This window comes from Physella acuta, unplaced genomic scaffold (genome assembly GCF_028476545.2).
Source record: "Physella acuta isolate Inbredline_101_S28 unplaced genomic scaffold, ASM2847654v3 ptg000134l, whole genome shotgun sequence".
Taxonomy (NCBI): Eukaryota; Metazoa; Mollusca; class Gastropoda; family Physidae; genus Physella; species Physella acuta.
Window position 1 is genome coordinate 79,627 of NW_026731653.1, and position 21,050 is coordinate 100,676.

The 21,050-nt window shown below is 42.2% G+C and overlaps 1 protein-coding gene across 1 annotated transcript; it reads left to right on the top strand.

Moving 5' to 3' along the window:
• The first annotated feature begins 206 nt into the window (after positions 1-206).
• LOC131935191 (uncharacterized) lies at positions 207-17,725 on the top strand. Its single transcript, XM_059291567.1, has 4 exons — positions 207-265; positions 1,255-1,443; positions 3,395-3,527; positions 17,164-17,725. The coding sequence occupies exons 2-4, from the start codon at positions 1,268-1,270 to the stop codon at positions 17,263-17,265; spliced, it is 411 nt and encodes a 136-aa protein (XP_059147550.1). The 5' UTR covers positions 207-265; positions 1,255-1,267; the 3' UTR covers positions 17,266-17,725.
• Positions 17,726-21,050: the final 3,325 nt, after the last annotated feature.

Sequence of the window (21,050 nt, forward strand, 5' to 3'; positions counted from 1 at the left end):
TTAATGAGGTCATCACGACTTAAGGAATGTATTGACCCAAAGGATTAACGCTGTGTTTCCACCCCCTCCCCACCCCCGCACCAAAAAAAAAACCCAGACCGGCACATAATTATCCCCCTCCCACATGCCCTCCCCACCCACTTGAAGTCTGGAAATGTCTTGTATACAGGCCATAGAGCAGGCAACAATACCGTCAAGTCTTTGATTGGCTTCAGTTGCTGGTTCTAGATCAACAGACGGAGTGTTTAGGTCCTTCACTCAAGATGTAAGTTGATGTTTTTTTTTTATAAAACTATATTTTGTTACTTAATAAGTCGTTATGTGCTGTTAATCTTCACACATTGTCATGGAGAAAGCACTGTGGGTGTTCTCTGTGATTCAAAAATTAGAAGAAAGCACAATTAGAGTTCTCTGCTGAGTGATTCAATGATTAGAAGAAAGCTCAATTAGTTTTCTCACGTCTGAGTGATTCAATAATTAGAAAGGAGCTCATTTAAAGTTTTCCACTGAGTTTTTCCATGAAGAGAAGAAATCAGTTTTCCATGACCGAGTGATTCAAAGATTAGCTATTATCTTGGTTCCAGAATGACAGCTTTGTTAATTCAGACATATGTTTTATGTGCCAGACTAATTGAAAACCAGCTTGTTTAATGTTTTGAACACATACATCAACTAAGTTTAGTGGCCTATGTTTTTTATCTTCCTATTTTTACTACCGAAGAAATAATTAATTAAGCTAATTGATTACCCCTACGGCATCTTGTATAGGTCACTCATATTATCAAATACCATTATTGAAAACCACAGCAACTAAGTAATGGATAAAATAGATGACAAGACTCAAGTAACGACGAACTTCAATTTTAACCGTATTAATCTAATATTTTTTTCTTCTAAAACCAATCGTCTTCTTCTTCGTTCTTAAAATTAGAAGGATACGTGTCAACTTGTTATGCGCCATTGATGCCATTGACTCCGATTTCAGCCTGCTTTTCTTTCTGGATTTACTTCCATAGCCTTTGTCCAACCAAGAACAAACTACTTGGCAGCTGTTGTTTGATTTTGGAGTTGTCTCTCCTAGAAGAGTGGCTGTCCCCAGCTAACGAGCCTCATCTGCCCGAGGGTTCGTACTCGAGACTTTTCGGTTTAGCAACCATGAGCTTTACCGACTCGACCATTATTATTTCCAGAGGAAGTCCCCCCCCCCCCCCCGTACACACATCCCACATGACTTCTGGAATATTTTTTTTACAGATCCTACATCAACATGAGCCAGCCGAGTTTCCAAGATCAAGGCGCCACAAAGACTCTGACCAGTGGTCAAGCGCCCTACCAGCCCCCCACCTCCCACAGGTCCTACACACAGTACAGCGGCTACGCCATGCCAGTGGTTAGCATGGGCGGTGCCAGCCTCACGGCCATCAAGTTCGTCGATGACGTCAGGTGTGTATTCTCGCTCGCGTTGTCCTCGTAGAGGCTAGTAGATGTTGTATAATACAGACCTGTGACGTCAGTGTTGTAGTAGATGTTGTATACTACAGACATCTGTGACGTCAGTGTTGTAGATGTTGTATAATACAGACTTCTGACGTCAGTGTTGTAGATGTTGTATAATACAGACATCTGTGACGTCAGTGTTGTAGATGTTGTATAATACAGACTTCTGACGTCAGTGTTGTAGATGTTGTATAATACAGACGTCTGACGTCAGTGTTGTAGTAGATGTTGTATAATACAGACGTCCATGACGTCAGTGTAGTAGATGTTGTATAATACAGACGTCCATGACGTCAGTGTAGTAGATGTTGTATACTACAGACCTCTGTGACGTCAGTGTAGTAGATGTTGTATAATACAGACTTATGACGTCAGTGTTGTAGATGTTGTATAATACAGACGTCAATGATGTCAGTGTTGTAGATGTTGTATACTACAGACGTCTCTGCCCCGAGTCCTGAGATTTGGGACAGATTCAACAGGTTCTTAAGTGCTATAGCAAACACTACATTACGGGAAAAAAAAACTCAAGTGTAAAAAAATAAAGGGGAGGGGGGAGGGGCAAAAACTCGAGTGTTCTTGTGACTTCCCTTAAGAAAAAGCCGAGTGACGTCATCAATAAGTTGAGTCGATCAACCTGTGTGACCGTTCTAACCGTCACGGTTGATTAGCTGCCTATTGGTGTACCTGCCTTTGGTTCCAGAACGTCCACACGTCTGGTATGGTTTATTATTTGTCAACACAAAAAATGTAAACACAATAAAGGGGTGGGGGGGGGGGGGGAATTGGTGAAGACAAGGGGGCGGACAACTCGTGTAGATAAAAACAGGGTGAATAATTTGATAAGAGGCCGTCAAAATAGGGGAGGTTATCGATTACATGTTTTATCGTGTTTTAATAATATCGAGGTAGGTCGTCAACTCAGGCAAATAGCTGAACTGTGGTGTGTTCTAAGTGAAAGTAGGCGATAGGGGGTGGGGGTGGAATAATTCAACCTCAGGCAGTGGGTAAGTAGGTGAGAGGGGCTGTTGTGGAGGGGCTAGTGTGGAGGGGCTCATGGTAAAATATAAATGCTGTCTATATGAGGGGTTCTATTAGAGGCCAACACTCTAACTATTAATCTACGTGTGCTTATCTACCCGCTAATCTACCCGTGTTAATCTACATATATATTAAGTATGTTAGAATATTAATTGCAATAGTCTGCCTGAGCTAATCTACCTGAGCTAATCTACCTGTGCTAATCTACCTGTGCTAATGTACTTGTGCTTATTTACCTGTGCTAATCTTCTTGCGCCAATCTCCCTGTACTAACCTACCTGTGCTAATCTCCCTGTGCTAATCTACCTGTCCTAACCTACCTGTGCTAATCTACCTGTGCTAATCTACCTGTGCTAATCTACCTGCCCTAACCTACCTGTGCTAATCTACCTGTCCTAATCTACCTGTGCTAATCTACCTGTCCTAACCCTACCTGTGCTAATCTACCTGTCCTAACCTACCTATGCTTATCTACCTGTCCTAACCTACCTGTGCTAATCTACCTGTGCTAATCTACCTGTCCTAACCCTACCTGTGCTAATCTACCTGTCCTAACCTACCTGTGCTAATCTACCTGTGCTAATCTACCTGTGCTAATCTACCTGCCCTAACCTACCTGTGCTAATCTACCTGTCCTAATCTACCTGTGCTAATCTACCTGTCCTAACCCTACCTGTGCTAATCTACCTGTCCTAACCTACCTATGCTTATCTACCTGTCCTAACCTACCTGTGCTAATCTACCTGTCCTAACCCTACCTGTGCTAATCTACCTGTCCTAACCCTACCTGTGCTAATCTACCTGTCCTAACCCTACCTGTGCTAATCTCCCTGTACTTATCCACCTGTCTCCACAGGCCGCAGGAGGTGATACCTATGGGCCGACCCCAGAAGCAACCGCCCCGCCCCTACAACAACCCGCTCACACAGAGATACGTCCCCCCTGGGGCCAGAACACTGGACTACGTGCATGAGGGGGGCGTCTTCAAGGTGAGTGGAGTCACATCGTTTGTAGGTAGAGGAGTCACATCGTTTGTAGGTAGAGGAGTCACATCGTTTGTAGGTAGAGGAGTCACATCGTTTGTAGGTAGAGGAGTCACATCGTTTGTAGGTAGAGGAGTCACATCGTTTGTAGGTAGAGGAGTCACATCGTTTGTAGAGGAGTCACATCATTTGTGGGTAGAGGAGTCACATCATTTGTGGGTAGAGGAGTCACATCGTTTGTAGGTAGAGAAGTCACATCGTTTGTGGGTAGAGGAGTCACATCGTTTGTAGGTAGAGGAGTCACATCGTTTGTGGGTAGAGGAGTCACATCGTTTGTAGGTAGAGGAGTCACATGATTTGTAGGTAGAGGAGTGACTCCGTTTGTAGGTAGAGGAGTCACATCGTTTGTAGGTAGAGGAGTCACATCATTTGTAGGTAGAGGAGTCACATCATTTGTAGAGGAGTCACATCATTTGTGGGTAGAGGAATCACATCATTTGTGGGTAGAGGAGTCACATCGTTTGTAGGTAGAGAAGTCACATTGTTTGTGGGTAGAGGAGTCACATCGTTTGTAGGTAGAGGAGTCACATCGTTTGTGGGTAGAGGAGTCACATCGTTTGTAGGTAGAGGAGTCACATGATTTGTAGGTAGAGGAGTGACTCCGTTTGTAGGTAGAGGAGTCACATCGCTTTTTGTAGGTAGAGGAGTCACATCGTTTGTAGGTAGAGGAGTCACATCGTTTGTAGGTAGAGGAGTCACATCGTTTGTAGAGGAGTGACATCATTTGTAGGTAGAGGAGTCACATCATTTGTAGGTAGAGGAGTCACATCGTTTGTAGGTAGAGGAGTCACATCGTTTGTAGAGGAGTGACATCATTTGTAGGTAGAGGAGTCACATCATTTGTAGGTAGAGGAGTCACATCGTTTGTAGGTAGAGGAGTCACATCGTTTGTAGAGGAGTGACATCATTTGTAGGTAGAGGAGTCACATCATTTGTAGGTAGAGGAGTCACATCGTTTGTAGGTAGAGGAGTCACATCGTTTGTAGAGGAGTCACATCGTTTGTAGGTAGAGGAGTCACATCGTTTGTAGGTAGAGGAGTCACATCGTTTGTAGAGGAGTGACATCATTTGTAGGTAGAGGAGTCACATCATTTGTAGGTAGAGGAGTCACATCGTTTGTAGGTAGAGGAGTCACATCGTTTGTAGAGGAGTCACATCGTTTGTAGGTAGAGGAGTCACATCGTTTGTAGAGGAGTGACATCATTTGTAGGTAGAGGAGTCACATCGTTTGTAGGTAGAGGAGTCACATCGTTTGTAGGTAGAGGAGTCACATCGTTTGTAGGTAGAGGAGTCACATCGTTTGTAGGTAGAGGAGTCACATCGTTTGTAGGTAGAGGAGTCACATCATTTGTAGGTAGAGGAGTCACATCGTTTGTAGGTAGAGGATTCACATCGTTTGTAGGTAGAGGAGTCACATCGTTTGTAGGTAGAGGAGTCACATCATTTGTAGGTAGAGGAGTCACATCGTTTGTAGGTAGAGGAGTGACTCCTTTTGTAGGTAGATAAGTCACATCGTTTGTAGAGGAGTGACATCATTTGTAGGTAGAGGAGTCACATCGTTTGTAGGTAGAGGAGTCACATCGTTTGTAGGTAGAGGAGTCACATCGTTTGTAGAGGAGTGACATCATTTGTAGGTAGAGGAGTCACATCATTTGTAGGTAGAGGAGTCACATCGTTTGTAGGTAGAGGAGTCACATCGTTTGTAGAGGAGTGACATCATTTGTAGGTAGAGGAGTCACATCATTTGTAGGTAGAGGAGTCACATCGTTTGTAGGTAGAGGAGTCACATCGTTTGTAGAGGAGTGACATCATTTGTAGGTAGAGGAGTCACATCATTTGTAGGTAGAGGAGTCACATCGTTTGTAGGTAGAGGAGTCACATCGTTTGTAGAGGAGTCACATCGTTTGTAGGTAGATGAGTCACATCGTTTGTAGGTAGAGGAGTCACATCGTTTGTAGAGGAGTGACATCATTTGTAGGTAGAGGAGTCACATCATTTGTAGGTAGAGGAGTCACATCGTTTGTAGGTAGAGGAGTCACGTCGTTTGTAGAGGAGTCACATCGTTTGTAGGTAGAGGAGTCACATCGTTTGTAGAGGAGTGACATCATTTGTAGGTAGAGGAGTCACATCGTTTGTAGGTAGAGGAGTCACATCGTTTGTAGGTAGAGGAGTCACATCGTTTGTAGGTAGAGGAGTCACATCGTTTGTAGGTAGAGGAGTCACATCGTTTGTAGGTAGAGGAGTCACATCATTTGTAGGTAGAGGAGTCACATCGTTTGTAGGTAGAGGAGTCACATCGTTTGTAGGTAGAGGAGTCACATCGTTTGTAGGTAGAGGAGTCACATCATTTGTAGGTAGAGGAGTCACATCGTTTGTAGGTAGAGGAGTGACTCCTTTTGTAGGTAGATAAGTCACATCGTTTGTAGAGGAGTGACATCATTTGTAGGTAGAGGAGTCACATCGTTTGTAGGTAGAGGAGTCACATCGTTTGTAGGTAGAGGAGTCACATCGTTTGTAGAGGAGTCACATCATTTGTAGGTAGAGGAGTCACATCATTTGTAGGTAGAGGAGTCACATAGTTTGTAGGTAGAGGAGTCACATCGTTTGTAGAGGAGTGACATCATTTGTAGGTAGAGGAGTCACATCATTTGTAGGTAGAGGAGTCACATCGTTTGTAGGTAGAGGAGTCACATCGTTTGTAGAGGAGTCACATCGTTTGTAGGTAGAGGAGTCACATCGTTTGTAGAGGAGTGACATCATTTGTAGGTAGAGGAGTCACATCGTTTGTAGGTAGAGGAGTCACATCGTTTGTAGGTAGAGGAGTCACATCGTTTGTAGGTAGAGGAGTCACATCGTTTGTAGGTAGAGGAGTCACATCGTTTGTAGGTAGAGGAGTCACATTATTTGTAGGTAGAGGAGTCACATCATTTGTAGGTAGAGGAGTCACATCATTTGTAGGTAGAGGAGTCACATCGTTTGTAGGTAGAGGAGTGACTCCTTTTGTAGGTAGAGGAGTCACATCGTTTGTAGGGGAGTCACATCATTTGTAGGTAGAGGAGTCACATCGTTTGTAGGTAGAGGAGTCACATCGTTTGTAGGTAGAGGAGTCACATCGTTTGTAGAGGAGTGACATCATTTGTAGGTAGAGGAGTCACATCGTTTGTACGTAGAGGAGTGACTCCTTTTGTAGGTAGATAAGTCACATCGTTTGTAGAGGAGTGACATCATTTGTAGGTAGAGGAGTCACATCGTTTGTAGGTAGAGGAGTGACTCCTTTTGTAGGTAGATACGTCACATCGTTTATAGAGGAGTGACATCATTTGTAGGTAGAGGAGTCACATCATTTGTAGGTAGAGGAGTCACATCATTTGTAGGTAGAGGAGTCACATCGTTTGTAGGTAGAGGAGTCACATCGTTTGTAGGTAGAGGAGTGACTCCTTTTGTAGGTAGATAAGTCACATCGTTCGTAGAGGAGTCACATCATTTGTAGGTAGAGGAGTCACATCGTTTGTAGGTAGAGGAGTGACTCCTTGTGTAGGTAGATAAGTCACATCGTTTGTAGAGGAGTGACATCATTTGTAGGTAGAGGAGTCAATCATTTGTAGGTAGACGAGTCACATCATTTGTAGGTAGAGGAGTCACATCGTTTGTAGGTAGAGGAGTCACATCGTTTGTAGGTAGAGGAGTGACTCCTTTTGTAGGTAGATAAGTCACATCGTTTGTAGAGGAGTGACTCCTTTTGTAGGTAGAGGAGTCACATCATTTGTAGGTAGAGGAGTCACATCATTTGTAGGTAGAGGAGTCACATCGTTTGTAGGTCGAGGAGTCACATCGTTTGTAGGTAGAGGAGTGACTCCTTTTGTAGGTAGATAAGTCACATCGTTTGTAGGTAGAGGAGTCACATCGTTTGTAGAGGAGTGACATCATTTGTAGGTAGAGGAGTCACATCATTTGTAGGTAGAGGAGTCACATCATTTGTAGGTAGAGGAGTCACATCGTTTGTAGGTAGAGGAGTGACTCCTTTTGTAGGTAGATAAGTCACATCGTTTGTAGAGGAGTGACATCATTTGTAGGTAGAGGAGTCACATCATTTGTAGGTAGAGGAGTCACCTCATTTGTAGGTAGAGGAGTCACATCGTTTGTAGGTAGAGGAGTCACATCGTTTGGAGGTAGAGGAGTGACTCCTTTTGTAGGTAGATAAGTCACATCGTTTGTAGAGGAGTGACATCATTTGTAGGTAGAGGAGTCACATCGTTTGTAGGTAGAGGAGTGACTCCTTTTGTAGGTAGATAAGTCACATCGTTTGTAGAGGAGTGACATCATTTGTAGGTAGAGGAGTCACATCATTTGTAGGTAGAGGAGTGACATCATTTGTAGGTAGAGGAGTCACATCGTTTGTAGAGGAGTGACATCATTTGTAGGTAGAGGAGTCATATCATTTGTAGGTAGAGGAGTCACATCGTTTGTAGGTAGAGGAGTCACATCGTTTGTAGAGGAGTCACATCGTTTGTAGGTAGAGGAGTCACATCGTTTGTACAGGAGTGACATCATTTGTAGGTAGAGGAGTTACATCGTTTGTAGGTAGAGGAGTCACATCGTTTGTAGAGGAGTGACATCATTTGTAGGTAGAGGAGTCACATCGTTTGTACGTAGAGGAGTGACTCCTTTTGTAGGTAGATAAGTCACATCGTTTATAGAGGAGTGACATCATTTGTAGGTAGAGGAGTCACATCATTTGTAGGTAGAGGAGTCACATCATTTGTAGGTAGAGGAGTCACATCGTTTGTAGGTAGAGGAGTCACATCGTTTGTAGGTAGAGGAGTGACTCCTTTTGTAGGTAGATAAGTCACATCGTTTGTAGAGGAGTCACATCATTTGTAGGTAGAGGAGTCACATCGTTTGTAGGTAGAGGAGTGACTACTTGTGTAGGTAGATAAGTCACATCGTTTGTAGAGGAGTGACATCATTTGTAGGTAGAGGAGTCACATCATTTGTAGGTAGAGGAGTCACATCATTTGTAGGTAGAGGAGTCACATCGTTTGTAGGTAGAGGAGTCACATCGTTTGTAGGTAGAGGAGTGACTCCTTTTGTAGGTAGATAGGTCACATCGTTTGTAGAGGAGTGACTCCTTTTGTAGGTAGAGGAGTCACATCATTTGTAGGTAGATAAGTCACATCGTTTGTAGGTAGAGGAGTCACATCGTTTGTAGAGGAGTGACATCATTTGTAGGTAGAGGAGTCACATCATTTGTAGGTAGAGGAGTCACATCTTTTGTAGGTAGAGGAGTCACATCGTTTGTAGGTAGAGGAGTGACTCCTTTTGTAGGTAGATAAGTCACATCGTTTGTAGAGGAGTGACATCATTTGTAGGTAGAGGAGTCACATCATTTGTAGGTAGAGGAGTCACATCATTTGTAGGTAGAGGAGTCACATCGTTTGTAGGTAGAGGAGTCACATCGTTTGGAGGTAGAGGAGTGACTCCTTTTGTAGGTAGATAAGTCACATCGTTTGTAGAGGAGTGACATCATTTGTAGGTAGAGGAGTCACATCGTTTGTAGGTAGAGGAGTGACTCCTTTTGTAGGTAGATAAGTCACATCGTTTGTAGAGGAGTGACATCATTTGTAGGTAGAGGAGTCACATCATTTGTAGGTAGAGGAGTGACATCATTTGTAGGTAGAGGAGTCACATCGTTTGTAGAGGAGTGACATCATTTGCAGGTAGAGGAGTCATATCATTTGTAGGTAGAGGAGTCACATCGTTTGTAGGTAGAGGAGTCACATCGTTTGTAGAGGAGTCACATCGTTTGTAGGTAGAGGAGTCACATCGTTTGTACAGGAGTGACATCATTTGTAGGTAGAGGAGTCACATCGTTTGTAGGTAGAGGAGTCACATCGTTTGTAGAGGAGTGACATCATTTGTAGGTAGAGGAGTCACATCGTTTGTACGTAGAGGAGTGACTCCTTTTGTAGGTAGATAAGTCACATCGTTTGTAGAGGAGTGACATCATTTGTAGGTAGAGGAGTCACATCGTTTGTAGGTAGAGGAGTGACTCCTTTTGTAGGTAGATAAGTCACATCGTTTATAGAGGAGTGACATCATTTGTAGGTAGAGGAGTCACATCATTTGTAGGTAGAGGAGTCACATCATTTGTAGGTAGAGGAGTCACATCGTTTGTAGGTAGAGGAGTCACATCGTTTGTAGGTAGAGGAGTGACTCCTTTTGTAGGTAGATAAGTCACATCGTTTGTAGAGGAGTCACATCATTTGTAGGTAGAGGAGTCACATCGTTTGTAGGTAGAGGAGTGACTACTTGTGTAGGTAGATAAGTCACATCGTTTGTAGAGGAGATACATCATTTGTAGGTAGAGGAGTCACATCATTTGTAGGTAGAGGAGTCACATCATTTGTAGGTAGAGGAGTCACATCGTTTGTAGTTAGAGGAGTCACATCGTTTGTAGGTAGAGGAGTGACTCCTTTTGTAGGTAGATAAGTCACATCGTTTGTAGAGGAGTGACTCCTTTTGTAGGTAGAGGAGTCACATCATTTGTAGGTAGAGGAGTCACATCGTTTGTAGGTAGAGGAGTGACTCCTTTTGTAGGTAGATAAGTCACATCGTTTGTAGGTAGAGGAGTCACATCGTTTGTAGAGGAGTGACATCATTTGTAGGTAGAGGAGTCACATCATTTGTAGGTAGAGGAGTCACATCTTTTGTAGGTAGAGGAGTCACATCGTTTGTAGGTAGAGGAGTGACTCCTTTTGTAGGTAGATAAGTCACATCGTTTGTAGAGGAGTGACATCATTTGTAGGTAGAGGAGTCACATCATTTGTAGGTAGAGGAGTCACATCATTTGTAGGTAGAGGAGTCACATCGTTTGTAGGTAGAGGAGTCACATCGTTTGGAGGTAGAGGAGTGACTCCTTTTGTAGGTAGATAAGTCACATCGTTTGTAGAGGATTGACATCATTTGTAGGTAGAGGAGTCACATCGTTTGTAGGTAGAGGAGTGACTCCTTTTGTAGGTAGATAAGTCACATCGTTTGTAGAGGAGTGACATCATTTGTAGGTAGAGGAGTCACATCATTTGTAGGTAGAGGAGTGACATCATTTGTAGGTAGAGGAGTCACATCGTTTGTAGAGGAGTGACATCATTTGTAGGTAGAGGAGTCATATCATTTGTAGGTAGAGGAGTCACATCGTTTGTAGGTAGAGGAGTCACATCGTTTGTAGAGGAGTCACATCGTTTGTAGGTAGAGGAGTCACATCGTTTGTAGAGGAGTGACATCATTTGTAGGTAGAGGAGTCACATCGTTTGTAGGTAGAGGAGTCACATCGTTTGTAGGTAGAGGAGTCACATCGTTTGTAGGTAGAGGAGTCACATCGTTTGTAGGTAGAGGAGTCACATCGTTTGTAGGTAGAGGAGTCACATCATTTGTAGGTAGAGGAGTCACATCATTTGTAGGTAGAGGAGTCACATCATTTGTAGGTAGAGGAGTCACATCGTTTGTAGGTAGAGGAGTGACTCCTTTTGTAGGTAGAGGAGTCACATCATTTGTAGAGGAGTCACATCATTTGTAGGTAGAGGAGTCACATCATTTGTAGGTAGAGGAGTCACATCGTTTGTAGGTAGAGGATTCACATCGTTTGTAGAGGAGTGACATCATTTGTAGGTAGAGGAGTCACATCGTTTGTAGGTAGAGGAGTGACTCCTTTTGTAGGTAGATAAGTCACATCGTTTGTAGAGGAGTGACATCATTTGTAGGTAGAGGAGTCACATCGTTTGTAGGTAGAGGAGTGACTCCTTTTGTAGGTAGATAAGTCACATCGTTTATAGAGGAGTGACATCATTTGTAGGTAGAGGAGTCACATCATTTGTAGGTAGAGGAGTCACATCATTTGTAGGTAGAGGAGTCACATCGTTTGTAGGTAGAGGAGTCACATCGTTTGTAGGTAGAGGAGTGACTCCTTTTGTAGGTAGATAAGTCACATCGTTTGTAGAGGAGTCACATCATTTGTAGGTAGAGGAGTCACATCGTTTGTAGTTAGAGGAGTGACTCCTTTTGTAGGTAGATAAGTCACATCGTTTGTAGAGGAGTGACATCATTTGTAGGTAGAGGAGTCACATCATTTGTAGGTAGAGGAGTCACATCATTTGTAGGTAGAGGAGTCACATCGTTTGTAGGTAGGGGAGTCACATCGTTTGTAGGTAGAGGAGTGACTCCTTTTGTAGGTAGATAAGTCACATCGTTTGTAGAGGAGTGACATCATTTGTAGGTAGAGGAGTCACATCATTTGTAGGTAGAGGAGTCACATCATTTGTAGGTAGAGGAGTCACATCGTTTGTAGGTAGAGGAGTCACATCGTTTGTAGGTAGAGGAGTGACTCCTTTTGTAGGTAGATAAGTCACATCGTTTGTAGAGGAGTGACATCATTTGTAGGTAGAGGAGTCACATCGTTTGTAGGTAGAGGAGTGACTCCTTTTGTAGGTAGATAAGTCACATCGTTTGTAGGTAGAGGAGTCACATCGTTTGTAGAGGAGTGACATCATTTGTAGGTAGAGGAGTCACATCATTTGTAGGTAGAGGAGTCACATCATTTGTAGGTAGAGGAGTCACATCGTTTGTATGTAGAGGAGTGACTCCTTTTGTAGGTAGATAAGTCACATCGTTTGTAGAGGAGTGACATCATTTGTAGGTAGAGGAGTCACATCATTTGTAGGTAGAGGAGTCACATCATTTGTAGGTAGAGGAGTCACATCGTTTGTAGGTAGAGGAGTCACATCGTTTGTAGGTAGAGGAGTGACTCCTTTTGTAGGTAGATAAGTCACATCGTTTGTAGAGGAGTGACATCATTTGTAGGTAGAGGAGTCACATCATTTGTAGGTAGAGGAGTCACATCATTTGTAGGTAGAGGAGTCACATCGTTTGTAGGTAGAGGAGTCACATCGTTTGTAGGTAGAGGAGTGACTCCTTTTGTAGGTAGATAAGTCACATCGTTTGTAGAGGAGTGACATCATTTGTAGGTAGAGGAGTCACATCGTTTGTAGGTAGAGGAGTGACTCCTTTTGTAGGTAGATAAGTCACATCGTTTGTAGGTAGAGGAGTCACATCGTTTGTAGAGGAGTGACATCATTTGTAGGTAGAGGAGTCACATCATTTGTAGGTAGAGGAGTCACATCATTTGTAGGTAGAGGAGTCACATCGTTTGTATGTAGAGGAGTGACTCCTTTTGTAGGTAGATAAGTCACATCGTTTGTAGAGGAGTGACATCATTTGTAGGTAGAGGAGTCACATCATTTGTAGGTAGAGGAGTCACATCATTTGTAGGTAGAGGAGTCACATCGTTTGTAGGTAGAGGAGTCACATCGTTTGGAGGTAGAGGAGTGACTCCTTTTGTAGGTAGATAAGTCACATCGTTTGTAGAGGAGTGACATCATTTGTAGGTAGAGGAGTCACATCGTTTGTAGGTAGAGGAGTGACTCCTTTTGTAGGTAGATAAGTCACATCGTTTGTAGAGGAGTGACATCATTTGTAGGTAGAGGAGTCACATCATTTGTAGGTAGAGGAGTGACATCATTTGTAGGTAGAGGAGTCACATCGTTTGTAGAGGAGTGACATCATTTGTAGGTAGAGGAGTCATATCATTTGTAGGTAGAGGAGTCACATCGTTTGTAGGTAGAGGAGTCACATCGTTTGTAGAGGAGTCACATCGTTTGTAGGTAGAGGAGTCACATCGTTTGTAGAGGAGTGACATCATTTGTAGGTAGAGGAGTCACATCGTTTGTAGGTAGAGGAGTCACATCGTTTGTAGGTAGAGGAGTCACATCGTTTGTAGGTAGAGGAGTCACATCGTTTGTAGGTAGAGGAGTCACATCGTTTGTAGGTAGAGGAGTCACATCATTTGTAGGTAGAGGAGTCACATCATTTGTAGGTAGAGGAGTCACATCATTTGTAGGTAGAGGAGTCACATCGTTTGTAGGTAGAGGAGTGACTCCTTTTGTAGGTAGAGGAGTCACATCATTTGTAGAGGAGTCACATCATTTGTAGGTAGAGGAGTCACATCATTTGTAGGTAGAGGAGTCACATCGTTTGTAGGTAGAGGAGTCACATCGTTTGTAGAGGAGTGACATCATTTGTAGGTAGAGGAGTCACATCGTTTGTAGGTAGAGGAGTGACTCCTTTTGTAGGTAGATAAGTCACATCGTTTGTAGAGGAGTGACATCATTTGTAGGTAGAGGAGTCACATCGTTTGTAGGTAGAGGAGTGACTCCTTTTGTAGGTAGATAAGTCACATCGTTTATAGAGGAGTGACATCATTTGTAGGTAGAGGAGTCACATCATTTGTAGGTAGAGGAGTCACATCATTTGTAGGTAGAGGAGTCACATCGTTTGTAGGTAGAGGAGTCACATCGTTTGTAGAGGAGTGACATCATTTGTAGGTAGAGGAGTCACATCATTTGTAGGTAGAGGAGTCACATCATTTGTAGGTAGAGGAGTCACATCGTTTGTAGGTAGAGGAGTCACATCGTTTGTAGGTAGAGGAGTGACTCCTTTTGTAGGTAGATAAGTCACATCGTTTGTAGAGGAGTGACATCATTTGTAGGTAGAGGAGTCACATCATTTGTAGGTAGAGGAGTCACATCATTTGTAGGTAGAGGAGTCACATCGTTTGTAGGTAGAGGAGTCACATCATTTGTAGGTAGAGGAGTCACATCGTTTGTAGGTAGAGGAGTCACATCGTTTGGAGGTAGAGGAGTGACTCCTTTTGTAGGTAGATAAGTCACATCGTTTGTAGAGGAGTGACATCATTTGTAGGTAGAGGAGTCACATCGTTTGTAGGTAGAGGAGTGACTCCTTTTGTAGGTAGATAAGTCACATCGTTTGTAGAGGAGTGACATCATTTGTAGGTAGAGGAGTCACATCATTTGTAGGTAGAGGAGTGACATCATTTGTAGGTAGAGGAGTCACATCGTTTGTAGAGGAGTGACATCATTTGTAGGTAGAGGAGTCATATCATTTGTAGGTAGAGGAGTCACATCGTTTGTAGGTAGAGGAGTCACATCGTTTGTAGAGGAGTCACATTGTTTGTAGGTAGAGGAGTCACATCGTTTGTAGAGGAGTGACATCATTTGTAGGTAGAGGAGTCACATCGTTTGTAGGTAGAGGAGTCACATCGTTTGTAGAGGAGTGACATTATTTGTAGGTAGAGGAGTCACATCATTTGTAGGTAGAGGAGTCACATCATTTGTAGGTAGAGGAGTCACATCGTTTGTAGGTAGAGGAGTCACATCGTTTGTAGGTAGAGGAGTGACTCCTTTTGTAGGTAGATAAGTCACATCGTTTGTAGAGGAGTGACATCATTTGTAGGTAGAGGAGTCACATCATTTGTAGGTAGAGGAGTCACATCGTTTGTAGGTAGAGGAGTGACTCCTTTTGTAGGTAGAGGAGTCACATCATTTGTAGAGGAGTCACATCATTTGTAGGTAGAGGAGTCACATCATTTGTAGGTAGAGGAGTCACATCGTTTGTAGGTAGAGGAGTCACATCGTTTGTAGAGGAGTGACATCATTTGTAGGTAGAGGAGTCACATCGTTTGTAGGTAGAGGAGTGACTCCTTTTGTAGGTAGATAAGTCACATCGTTTGTAGAGGAGTGACATCATTTGTAGGTAGAGGAGTCACATCGTTTGTAGGTAGAGGAGTGACTCCTTTTGTAGGTAGATAAGTCACATCGTTTATAGAGGAGTGACATCATTTGTAGGTAGAGGAGTCACATCATTTGTAGGTAGAGGAGTCACATCATTTGTAGGTAGAGGAGTCACATCGTTTGTAGGTAGAGGAGTCACATCGTTTGTAGAGGAGTGACATCATTTGTAGGTAGAGGAGTCACATCATTTGTAGGTAGAGGAGTCACATCATTTGTAGGTAGAGGAGTCACATCGTTTGTAGGTAGAGGAGTCACATCGTTTGTAGGTAGAGGAGTGACTCCTTTTGTAGGTAGATAAGTCACATCGTTTGTAGAGGAGTGACATCATTTGTAGGTAGAGGAGTCACATCATTTGTAGGTAGAGGAGTCACATCATTTGTAGGTAGAGGAGTCACATCGTTTGTAGGTAGAGGAGTCACATCGTTTGTAGGTAGAGGAGTGACTCCTTTTGTAGGTAGATAAGTCACATCGTTTGTAGAGGAGTGACATCATTTGTAGGTAGAGGAGTCACGTCGTTTGTAGGTAGAGGAGTGACTCCTTTTGTAGGTAGATAAGTCACATCGTTTGTAGAGGAGTGACATCATTTGTAGGTAGAGGAGTCACATCATTTGTAGGTAGAGGAGTCACATCATTTGTAGGTAGAGGAGTCACATCGTTTGTAGGTAGAGGAGTCACATCGTTTGTAGGTAGAGGAGTGACTCCTTTTGTAGGTAGATAAGTCACATCGTTTGTAGAGGAGTGACATCATTTGTAGGTAGAGGAGTCACATCATTTGTAGGTAGAGGAGTCACATCATTTGTAGGTAGAGGAGTCACATCGTTTGTAGGTAGAGGAGTGACTCCTTTTGTAGGTAGATAAGTCACATCGTTTGTAGAGGAGTGACATCATTTGTAGGTAGAGGAGTCACATCGATTATAGGTAGAGGAGTGACTCCTTTTGTAGGTAGATAAGTCACATCGTTTGTAGAGGAGTGAAATCATTTGTAGGTAGAGGAGTCACATCGTTTGTAGGTAGAGGAGTGACTCCTTTTGTAGGTAGATAAGTCACATCGTTTGTAGAGGAGTGACATCATTTGTAGGTAGAGGAGTCACATCGTTTGTAGGTAGAGGAGTGACTCCTTTTGTAGGTAGATAAGTCACATCGTTTATAGAGGAGTGACATCATTTGTAGGTAGAGGAGTCACATCATTTGTAGGTAGAGGAGTCACATCATTTGTAGGTAGAGGAGTCACATCGTTTGTAGGTAGAGGAGTCACATCATTTGTAGGTAGAGGAGTCACATCGTTTGTAGGTAGAGGAGTCACATCATTTGTAGGTAGAGGAGTCACATCATTTGTAGGTAGAGGAGTCACATCGTTTGTAGGTAGTGGAGTCACATCATTTGTAGATAGAGGAGTCACATCAAATGGATCGTTCAGTTGTATAGTTTAAAAAAAATAAACTCTACTTTATCTGCGTATGTCGACATTCAGGCTTGCATCGGAAGCTTCTTTTAATTCGTTTTATTTTTTAAAACTCAGTAACGAATTTAGTGTTGTTGGCTAGCTGTTTTAATCTATTTTTAGTCATGGTTCACCCTATGCTTACAAAATAGTTAATCTCTAAACAAAACTGTTTCACCCAATGTTTATAAAATGGTTAATCTCTAAACAAAATTTTTTCACCCAATGTTTACAAAATGGTTAATCTCTAAACAAAACTGTTTCACCCAATATTTTAAAACTGTTTAATCTCTAAACAAAACTGTTTCACCCAATATTTTAAAACTGTTTAATCTCTAAACAAAACTGTTTCACCCAATGTTTTTAAAACTGTTTAATCTCTAAACAAAACTGTATCACCCACTGTTTAAAACTAATCTCTAAACCAAATTGTCGTCCACAGAAGATCAGCCCCCAGATTGCGGGCTCCTACACCGTACACCCTGATTGGGTGTCCGAACAGCGCCACCCCATCCAACCCGTCCAATCAAAACCGTCGTCATAGACGCCACGTGACTTCCGGTCTAGGATTTCTTGGTGTGACAGATGTATGTATGTGTGTATGTATGTAAGATAGTACGCTATTTCTTTAGAGATTTACTTTTTATATAATCCGGCCATTATACAGGTGTGAGGAAGGTTTTTTAAAAAGATGGAATTATAAAACCCGCAAGTCAGCGGGTTACCAGAACAATTTGCTGACTTCTGGGTACACGTGATTTCAGGTTCACCAATTCAGTATTAAAATGTACATATCGCACGTGTATGTTGTATGCGTGTCGGCTTGTAGTATGTGCTTGTAGGATGCTAGTAATTATGTATGTGTGTGTATTGTTGATGAAAGCAATCAATACTTGCATACTTGTATTTCTAATGTAAATATCTATTGTTAATAAAATTTTATAATTATATATTGTGTACTGTATATTGTAAAATAATGTAAGACAGAAATGGAATAAAGTTTACTTACAAGATGTATTAAATATGAACACGCTATATTTTATTTTGTGTGGACGTACAAGGGGTTTGTGTTCAGTGTTTCTTTCTGACTTTTTTCTCCGGGGGGGGGGGGGGGGGGGGGGGCACTTGATATTTTCTGGGGGGGGGGCGGTAAACATTTTTCGGGGGGGCAGAGGCGTAGCGACCCTTCCCGGCGCCCGGGGCGAACTTTCAATTTGGCGCCCCCCCCCCCCGCTTATATATATATATATATATATATATATATATATATATATATATATATATATATATATATATATATATGTGTGTGTGTGTGTGTGTATAATTATGTGTGTGTGATAGTGTGTTTATATATAAGCTTGTGTGTGGGTAAGAGTGTATTTGTGTGTGTAAGCGTGTGTGTAAGCGTGTATGCTACAGTCCGGACAAGGTTTAATAATTACATTGTATGATTTTCATTCCTTAAAACTTTACGACAATTTAATTCCCATTAAGATGCGTTTAACTTTTTTTTGCGAAAGATTAGTAATGTCAGTAAAAAAAATAAGCCTGATCTGTGTTAGAGGGTAGTTTGTAGCTAACGCTAATATGTTTAGACCAGCCTTTTATGTTCTAGTTTTGAACGATCTCTGTTGTGATATGGTACATAGTTGGATTCGAAGTTTGTTAGAGTAAGGACACACAAGTGACATACAAGAAGAAGTTATCAGAAATATTTATTGTTCACATTGGAATACGACATGGGTATTTCGTTGATTGGTTGATGGTATGACAAAATAAGCTAGAGAAAACAAACTGGAATCCAACGGATGTTAACAGCTCGTAGTCCTTGGATTTCGCAGATTTGCCCTGCCTTCTCGCACACAGTTTCTTCCAGGCATCTTTTCGGGGGGCAAAGCCCCCCGGAAAATTTTTTACGCCCCCCCCCCCCCCGAACCAAATGAAATTTATATAATTTATATATAGAAAATATATACTTTTAACAGTGTCCGCCCCCCCCCCCGAAGAAAGTTTACCGCCTCCCCCCCTCCCCCCGAAGATTTCAAGTGCCCCCCCTGGAGAAAAAAGTCTGGAAGAAACACTGATCAAAAGTATCTGATCTCTCACGTTGAAGTTGAGAGAATCGTAAGAATCTTACAAAGAACTAGTCGCGTCTTTTTTTTTTAACAAAACTGGCTATTGAAATTGTACATTACGCGTTAATACACTTGGTTTCTTTACTAAGTGTTAAGAGAGTTATCTACTCACCAATCCAGTACAAATACTTGCGATTTTTGTTAGCGAAAAAAGCGCCCCCCCCCACCCCCACACACACTCATCACAACCATCTTGGACAAAGTTTGTAGAGCGGTTTTTAACGTAACTGACTTTTTAAAAAAAAAAATGTTACACAATTATACAATGCACAGTACAATTCGTTTCTTTCTGAGAGCTAAAGGTTGTTTACTCAGAATCCTGTGTAATTTTGCTATTTTATTTAGCCTAAAAGCGCCCCCCCTGCACCATCTTGATAAAAGTCACTAACGTATTTTACAGTTCAACAATCGTACAATACGTTTTAATACAATTGGTTTCTTTTAATTGTGGTAACGTTTATCGACTCAACAATCTAGTGTAAATTCTTCCGTTTTAAGTCTCGAAAAAGCGCCCCCCCCCCCCATCTAGGAAAAGCTTCAAAGCGGTTTTGCCGGTCACTGTTTCTTAAGAGTATATGTTTTACATTAAGAAATCAAGATAGAAAACAGTTAAATCAGTATGTAAATGCGTGTAGCCATTACGTTTCTTAACTTAGACAGTTTATAATTCAAAACTGCAGCATAAAATCAGCTTTAAAAAAATTTTCCCACCCCTTTTGGCGCCCCCATAGGGTCGGCGCCCGGGGCGGCCGCCCCCCCCCGCCCCCCCCCTAGCTACGCCTCTGCGGGGGGGGGGGGGAGGACGACACTAATAAAAGTGTATGTCTGTATACTATATAAATTCCATCTCCTATCTCGTTCGGGAGGGCGGAGCTCCCCCCCCCCCAAGAGATGCCTGGAAGAAACTGTGTTTTCTGGGACACCGCAGCTCTTAAACAGTTTGCGGCACCCCAATATGTAAGAGCAAACTAATAAATATAGATACTAAAGATAATCGAATCCCTAATTAAGAATTATCGGACGGCGTGGCCTAGTGGTAGAGCGCTAGACAGCTACGAAAGTATCGAGTTCGAAACCGCGTTCAAGTCAGTAGAATGTCTTTGAGTCCACCCAGCTCATCTTAGCGAAAGGAAAAGCCGGCTGGGCTAAGTGCTGACCACAATATCCCTTCACAATATGCCGAGGTTAAGAAACATGTGAACTCTACTTCATCTGCCCAATGGATCGCTAGGTCTGAAGAGGAATCTTTATTAAATTAAGAATTACGACAAGGTGGTGATGTGGGTATCTCACCGTAGGTCAACATCTTATGCCACCCCCCCCCCCTCTCTACCCCACCCCCCATACCTGTCTAACAATAGTGCAAAAACTAGCACATGATAGAAGAAAAAACGAACCCACCAGAGCGAAGAGGGAGTTATCCCTGTACAGCATGTATGGGGTGAAGGTCGGTCAAAGCTCTAGCTTTTTTTTTTAAATTTGAGGTCTAGAATTGAAGAAAAAAACTTGAATGAGAAAGACTCGGTTACAGGTCACTGTATTTCCGCTTCTTTGGTGCTGCTCTATGTTTATTTCTTTGGTGCTGCTCTATGTTTATTTAGCTTGGCTCAAACTCTATAAACACCTTTTTAAAAAAGTTTGATAGAGTACTTGATGACTATTGCAACCAAAGTAGGTAAGGACGTTTTTTTTTGTTGTTTTTTTTTAAATTATCCAATATATGTAAACATATACGTGAATGATATTTAAAATCTTTTTATTTTCAAATGTTTGCCTTTAATATGTTCACGAAACTACAGTTTCCGAATACACGTAGCTATGTTTTAAACTCTAGTTGGTCACTTGTGATTTATTATAACATTCTTTTTGACTCCATGATTACAAAAAAAATGCATTACTTTTGACCGCCTTGATTACATGCATTACTTTTGACCCCTTTCATTACAAAACACACATGCATTACTTTTGACCCTTATAGATCACAACATATACTTTCATTACTTTAGCCCCCCCCCCCCCTCCAAACTGATTCCAGCACATATATGGATACCTAGAGCTGTTATGTCTTTGTATCCATGAGTTTCAGACAAGCCTCTGTCCATTCCACTTTCTGGGACTAAAAAACACGTATTTGTATTCTAACTTTCGGGACTTAAATTATTTTATTTGAATAGTTTTCATTATTTCCCGCTTT